This window comes from Sapajus apella, unplaced genomic scaffold (genome assembly GCF_009761245.1).
Source record: "Sapajus apella isolate SASKATOON/1434 unplaced genomic scaffold, GSC_monkey_1.0 scaffold25, whole genome shotgun sequence".
NCBI classification, from domain to species: Eukaryota; Metazoa; Chordata; class Mammalia; order Primates; family Cebidae; genus Sapajus; species Sapajus apella.
The window spans coordinates 23,218,995-23,226,480 of NW_022436965.1; the positions used below are offsets into that span (position 1 = coordinate 23,218,995).

The 7,486-nt window shown below is 41.9% G+C and overlaps 1 protein-coding gene across 2 annotated transcripts in view; it reads left to right on the forward strand.

Moving 5' to 3' along the window:
* Window positions 1-2,692: 2,692 nt before the first annotated feature.
* TMCO1 (transmembrane and coiled-coil domains 1) overlaps window positions 2,693-7,486 on the forward strand; it is a 25,471-nt gene continuing 20,677 nt past the window's right edge. For both annotated transcript variants that reach the window (XM_032291535.1, XM_032291534.1), the window contains exons 1-2: window positions 2,693-2,932; window positions 3,352-3,429. In XM_032291535.1, the coding sequence (XP_032147426.1) occupies window positions 2,863-2,932; window positions 3,352-3,429 (148 nt within the window). In that variant the 5' untranslated portion in view covers window positions 2,693-2,862. The remainder of the gene's footprint in view (window positions 2,933-3,351; window positions 3,430-7,486) is intronic.

The following is a 7,486-nucleotide window of genomic DNA, read 5'->3' on the forward strand; positions in this document are numbered from 1 at the left end:
GGAGGCTGAGGCAGGAGCATCGCTTGAACCCAGGAGGTGGAGGTTGCCATGAGCTGAGATCGTGCCACTTCACTCGAGCCTTGGCGACAGGGTAAGACTCCATCTCAAAAAAAAAAAAATAAATGAATGAATAAAAATGAAGAATAGTATTGGCTGAGCATGGTGGCTCATGCCTGTAATCCCAGCACTTTGGGAGGCTGAAGCAGGAGGACTGCTTTGAGCCCTGGAGTTTGAGACCCAGCCTGGGCAACAAAGTCAGAACCTGACTCTTTCTTTCTTTTTTTTCTTAAAATGGGGTTTTGCCATGTTGCCCAGGCTGGTCTCAAACTCCTGAGCTCAGGCAATCCACCCACCTCGACCTCACAAAGTGTTAGGATTACAGGCATGAGCCACTGCGCCCAGCTGAGACCCTGTCTCTACAAAACAAAACCCCAAAGCAACAACAGTATTATTAATTCTGCTAATAACGTAAGAACAAGCTTAGCTCCTATTCACCTTTCACAGAAAGTTACTTGAAGATGTACCACAACATCAAGCAAAACTAGAAACAAAATTATGGGTGCAAGAGAATAGTAAAATTAAATCTCAGGACAAAAGTCTTGCTATTGTACTAGAGACTGGAGGAGGTCAATGAGCTTTGGGAGAGTGGTCCTCACAGGGAAAACTTGGAAATCTAAAAATTAGATAGTACAACTGGAAGCTTGGAGAATTTGGGAGTATGACAAAGAAAACTAGTAGAATCAAGAAAAGATGTTATCTGGATTTGTCTCTGGCACTGTTCTTAAACAAGGGGCATAGTGTCATGACATCACTACCTTAGAAAAGGAACTGGATCCTAGCAGTCCACAGTTGTAAACATTTACACAGAAATAACTGCTTATTAGTTAATATATTTCATTGATTCTAAGACTTATTTTTTCCTATTTTAACATCTCTGAATGGGATTCATCTGACAATCAATGTTGTGTCATGTTTTAATTAGTTATTTTTTCCTTTTAGGTAGTAGATAAAATAATGATGCATCTTACAATGAATAGCATGTTGAATCTGATGAATTGTGTGTGCCAACCACTGCTTGAAATGCTTTATAGTAGACTCTTCCACAATCTTCCTAACAGTTTTATGCAGTTCATGTTACCATCATTTTTGAGGCTCAAAGATGCTAAACAATAGGTTCTAGGACTGCTGTCAAGTAAGTGGCAGAGCCAGAATTGAAAATCAGGTCTGACTTCTAAGGTCATGCTCTTATCATTATCTCAGCACTTACCTTGGATGATACAAAGGTGAATAAAAACCTAACGTTGTCCTAACAGCTCAAATCAAGGTTTAGCTCATATGTGATCTTTTTGAAACCTTTCCAACTACCCAGGAAGAAAAAATCTTGTTCTCATCTGTACCCCCTCAATATTTTAAAAATACCTCTATAATAATTTATTATATTGTGTAATCTCCCTGGGGCCTTGGAAGTCAGGAATATTCTCTTAACCATCCTTTTGACCCTACCTTACCTACCACTGTTCTTAACACATAGAAGCTCAATAATGTTTCTTAAAAAGGAGACAGGGTCTCTGCTGCTAAGTGTAGGAGACAAGAAATGCACATAAAGCTAAAAAAGGTCAAAAGTAGTGTTGAGGAGAATTATAAATTTAAGTGCAGTAGAGTTTAAAAGAACCAATGATAGAAAGTACAAGAGGATACAGCTCAGCCAGCTTTCAGGTGTTCATACACACACACACCAGTCTGAAAAAGCTGAAAACGTCTACAATAGCTGAAACCACGCTTCTAAGGCATTTTTGAATTTTAATAAGTTACTAGCATTTATAAATTGAAATTTCACATAAAACCCATGGTATATGGATTTTCCCGAGAAACGAAGACAAATCAAAAACTGGATGCTCATTCTCCTAGAGAAATAGGTTGGATCTAAGTATCAAATTCTCCTTTCAAATGAGCTTAATGCTCCCTTATCCATCATACTACCTTCCACCATTTTTTTAGGCTAAGCTTGCCTAAGGTAATTTATGTCAGTCTAGGCATCTAGGTTTATGACCCCTTCTCTAAACACATTATTCACTGCTCTATCACACGATGAATTTTCAGGCATCCGTGTCTTTCAACTTCCACTTTGTCTAGAAAATCCTTTGCTTTTTCCAAAAGCACTCCTACTCCTCTAAGGCACTGCTTCAATTCCTTTCATTAGCTGCTTCTGAGCACCCTCTCAACAGTGTCACGCAGCACTGTGGTGTAATACCTCTATTAAAACCCTTATCAGAGAGTATGCACAAGCTTCTCTCCTTCGCGCTGACATTCGCTCCTTGAGGCCAGCGGCCCACAATTAATTCATTTCGCAGCCCCAGCTTCGAGTCCATGGCCTGGCACCTACACCCAGGCGTTCAGTACTTTTGCGGTTCTTACTTCACAGCAAACACAAGCTGAATTAATATTACGACCACAGAAGTGGAACTGAGATGGATGCCAAGACTATCCCAATAACGGGATTCTGGCCGAGAAAAAGACGCGCGCCAGCATCGCAATCGGCAAAAACTATCCGGCAAGTTACTCCCCGCCACGCTCCTGCTCCGGGGCTCAAATTCCAATTCTCGCGAGATTCGGCCTGAGAACTAGCCCTTCAGCTCCAGTGATTTGCAGGTTGGTTTCCTCTAGATTCTCTTGGTCGAACATTTTTCCGACACGAGCCTTTCCGGGGCTGTGCCCCGGAAGGGGAAGTGCGATCTTCGGGCTGTCAGAGTTGGTGTGTTACTCGGTGGTGGCGGAGTCTACGGAAGCCGTTTTCCCTTCACTTTTCCTGGCTCTAGATCGCTTTCCACCTGGCAGGTGGGAGTGCAGGGACGAAGGTGCGAGATGAGCACCATGTTCGCGGACACTCTCCTCATCGTATTTATCTCTGTGTGCACGGCTCTGCTCGCCGAGGGTGAGAGCGGCTATTTCTCAGACGTTTGATCAGTCTCCGGGAGGAAGGGCCCCGGGGTCCCTAGCGCCATCGGGGAAAGATCGCGAGCCTTACTTGCTTGGGAGGCTCATATACTCCACTCCAGGGAATCTCTGGGCAACTCGTGAACGGGAGCAGGAGGGGAATATGGAGTCGATTGATGAGTTTTCTTTGGTCTTAGGTAGATTTCACTTGCTTATTTGTAACATGATGTAACACCTTCACATCATGTTACAGTTGTTTTGGCTTAAGAGTCAATTGTATTGGCCTTTGACAAAAGTTAACTACGGGTAAATACAAAGTGAAAAGCTGGAATTTCTCTTTCTCCAACAGTAACCGCTGATAATAGGTTGTTGTGATCGTTCCAGTCATTTATTAACATGTTGCTTTTAATGTTTTAGGCATAACCTGGGTCCTGGTTTACAGGACAGACAAGTACAAGAGACTGAAGGCAGAAGTGGAAAAACAAAGTAAAAAATGTGAGTATGGCAAGACATTAGAAATAGTTTCAACACGTCAAGCTCATTAAGTCCATGTTCACAGTAAATATTTTAAGAGCACCAACTGATATAGAGATGAATCTGACTTGAATCCTATTTAGAAATAGAAGACTTTTATGCAAAATATGTAATACCAACTAGAGGGAAGTGAGGGATGTGGCAGATATATGTTATCTGCTGTGGTGGTTCTACAGAAGAGGGTCAGCCTGGTGCAGTGGCTTACTCCTGTAATCCCAGCACTTTGGAAAGCTGAGGCAGGATTGAGCCTAGGCGTTTAAGACCAGCCTGGGCTACATAGGGAGACCTTGTCTCTACAAAAAAATTGAGCTGAGTATAGCGGTACACACCTATAGTCCCAGCTATTTGGGAGACTGAGGCATAAGGATCCCTTGAGCCCAGAAGGTTGAGGCTGCAGTGGGCCATGATGGTGTCACTACACTGCCTCCTACGCAACAGAGTGAGGCTTGTCTTTAAAAAAAACAGAAGAGGGGCCGGGCGCGGTGGCTCAAGCCTGTAATCCCAGCACTTTGGGAGGCCGAGGCGGGTGGATCACGAGGTCAAGAGATCGAGACCATCCTGGTCAACATGGTGAAACCCCGTCTCTACTAAAAATACAAAAAATCAGCTGGGCATGGTGGTGCGTGCCTGTAATCCCAGCTACTCAGGAGGCTGAGGCAGGAGAATTGCCTGCACCCAGGAGGCGGAGGTTGCGGTGAGCCGAGATCGCGCCATTGCACTCCAGCCTGGGTAACATGAGTGAAACTCCGTCTCAAAAAAAAAAAAAAAAAAAAAAACAGAAGAGGTTTCATTCAGTTGTGAGGAACCATGGTAACCTTCATAATCCTGATGGCCTTGCAGTTCCTTGTGGATATTCACAATTTGGATAGAGAATGAAATGGGGAAAGGAAATTCCAGGTAAAGGAAATAACATATGAGCAAAAATATGGAAATCTTAATATTTCAGGCATGTTTGGAGGATGATAGGTCATTATGACTGGTGTCAAGGTAAGTGGTGTCTTCAGAGATAAGCCAAGTTTCAGTTGGGTTAGGAAGTTGTAGAGGTGTTTGAGGAGAATATTAAAAGCAAGCAGGGTTTGTGACCTTTGAAATAAAGCAGGAATTTCACAGGACTCAGCTAAGGGTATAGTGTGAATGGTTTCTTACAGGCCTGATTTAGCTTCTCTGTTCCTTTCTTCCTTTATAAGGATTAAATATAACTTTTGTTTCTTAGGATTCCTACAACTTTCTGTATTCTGTGACTTTTTCTTACATCTTCATAAGGATTTGAAGTTTGTTTCCTAAATTACCACATTTGATCCACACAGCAACCATTTGTGGTCACTCATATAAATATTACCTCCATGTCATAGGAAGGAAAATTGAACCTCAGGATGGTAATGACAACTTATGTCACAGAGCAAACAAAGAATCAGAGATGAGACTTTTAAAATTACAGCTTACTGTTCCTTCATTTACTCAGTGTTGATTATGTACCTCAACATATTTGAGCCAAATTTGTTATCTTTACCTTCACAAACATGATCCTTTTCCAGGATTTCCCTGTCTTGGTGCTGGGTACCTCCATGCTTCCATGTATAAGCCAGAAACCTTGATATACTTTCTTAATTTGACTTCTAGGACACCATACTCTCGGTTTTGCTGCTCTCTATCTTACTGGTCATCACTTTTTAAGTTTTTTACTTTTTAATTTAATTTTTTTTTTTTTTCTTTGAGACAGGATCTCACTCTGTCACTCACAGCTCACTGCAGCCTGGACCTCCCAGGCTAAAATGATCTTCCCGCCTCAGACTCCTGAGTAGCTGGGACTATAGACACACGCCACCATGACTGGCTAATTTTTTGGAGAGATGAGGTCTTGCTATGTTGCCAGGCTGGTCTCCAACTCCTGGGCTCAAGCCATCCTCCTGGCTTGGCCTCCCAGTGCTGGGATTGATCTTTCAATGCCCAGCTAATTTTTTGTATTTTTAGTAGAGACGGGGTTTCACCATATTGACCAGGATGGTCTCGATCTCTTGACCTCGTGATCCACCCGCCTCGGCCTCCCAAAGTGCTGGGATTACAGGCTTGAGCCACCGCGCCCGGCCGCATCTAGGGTAATTTTTTAAAGCACAAATCTAATTATGTTACTTGCCTTCCTTAAAACCTTTCAATTTCTTCAGGATAAACATGTGGCCTATAAGGTCCAGTACAGTACAGCACCACCCTCCCTTCTCCTGGCTATGTCTTGTATCATGTTCTCTCTTGCTCCCTAGTCTTTAGTCATTCGTGCCTTTTTTCTTTCCTTTGGGCTAGTCTTTTGGTTTTCTACTACAGGCATTTTGTATCTGTTGTTCCTTCTATCTGAAATAATTTTCCCTTCTCATTTTGTTTAGTAAACTCATACTCATTCTTCAGATCCCAAAGCCTTATCCAGTCTCCCAGGAAGGACCATATCTTCCTATCATAGTTTATGATTTATCCACATACCTCTCCTTAGAGCACTTGTTACAATTGCAATTTTACCTATATATGATTATGATTATCAGGGTAATGTCTCTTCTCAACAAAACTGTAATTTCTATGAGGACAAAGGCCATTGTATCCACAGTACCCATGCAGTACCTGGCACATATTAGATACTTGATAAATGTGTATTGAATAAATTATGTAGCATAACATCATATATATTCTCAGTGAAAAATTGTTCTACTACGATCCTATGCTAATTGACAGCATGCAATGGCATCCCTGTATATATTCCTTCATGTCATTTATATCGATTAGTTTTTTGAAATACAAAACAAATTTAGCTACAAATTTGTTTGAATATTCTCATACCCTAAATATTTATATAATATGGATTTGCCCTATAGATTTTGAGCTTCACTGGTATCTACAATATTGCCTTGTCTTTACTTATTTGCATTACAGAAATAAATGAAAAGTCTTCTTCACTGTACACCGAAATTCAAAGTAATACAGTTGAGGCCGGGTACAGTGGCTCATGCCTGTAATCCCAACACTTTGGGAGGCTGAGGTGGGTAAATTGCTTGAGCTCAGGGGTTCAAGACCAGCCTAGGCAACAGGACAAAACCCCATTTCTACAAAACATACAAAAAATTAGCTGTACATGGTGGCATGCACCTATGGTTCCAGCTACTTGGGAGGCTGAGGTGGGAGGAGTGTTTGAGCTTGGGAGGCAGAGTTTGCAGCGAGCAGAGATGGGAGATTGGGCCACGGCATTCCAGCCTAGGTGACAGATCTAATCTCAAACAAAACCCAAAACAAAACAAAGTAACACAGTTCTCAATTTACATGTCTATAGTTGCAATTTTAATATAATTTCTTCATCTGCTTACTTTGAAGGTAAGTATGATATAGGTTGATGATTGGAATGACTCATGGCATTTCTTGTGGTCTTAAGTCCTCTACTCTGGATAAGCTACCAAAACTCAGTAAGCATGTGTTATTTTTATTTATATGATCAATTGACATATTTGATTGCTTGCTGTGTGTTGAGTTTACCATAGTAAGTACAATATGAAATGAGTGGCCACAAATTCTGTCTTCTGGAATGTATAATCAAATGTATAGCTATTATGTTTAGCATGAGGGTTATTAAAAAGGAAAAATAATAAGGTAAATTTCCTCTTTGAACAAATGTCTTAATTGCAAATACAGAATTCCTTCTGATACTTGGTATTCAGAATTTAGTATGGATCTAAGTAAGAGAAGTTTGTAGGGTTTTTGAAGAATATAAAAAAATAGGGCCGGGCGCGGTGGCTCAAGCCTGTAATCCCAGCACTTTGGGAGGCCGAGGCGGGTGGATCACGAGGTCAAGAGATCGAGACCATCCTGGTCAACATGGTGAAACCCCGTCTCTACTAAAACTACAAAAAAATTAGCTGGGCATGGTGGCGCGTGCCTGTAGTCCCAGCTACTCAGGAGGCTGAGGCAGGAGAATTGCTTGAACCCAGGAGGCGGAGGTTGTGGTGAGCCGAGATCGCGCCATTGCACTCCAGCCTGGGTAACAAGA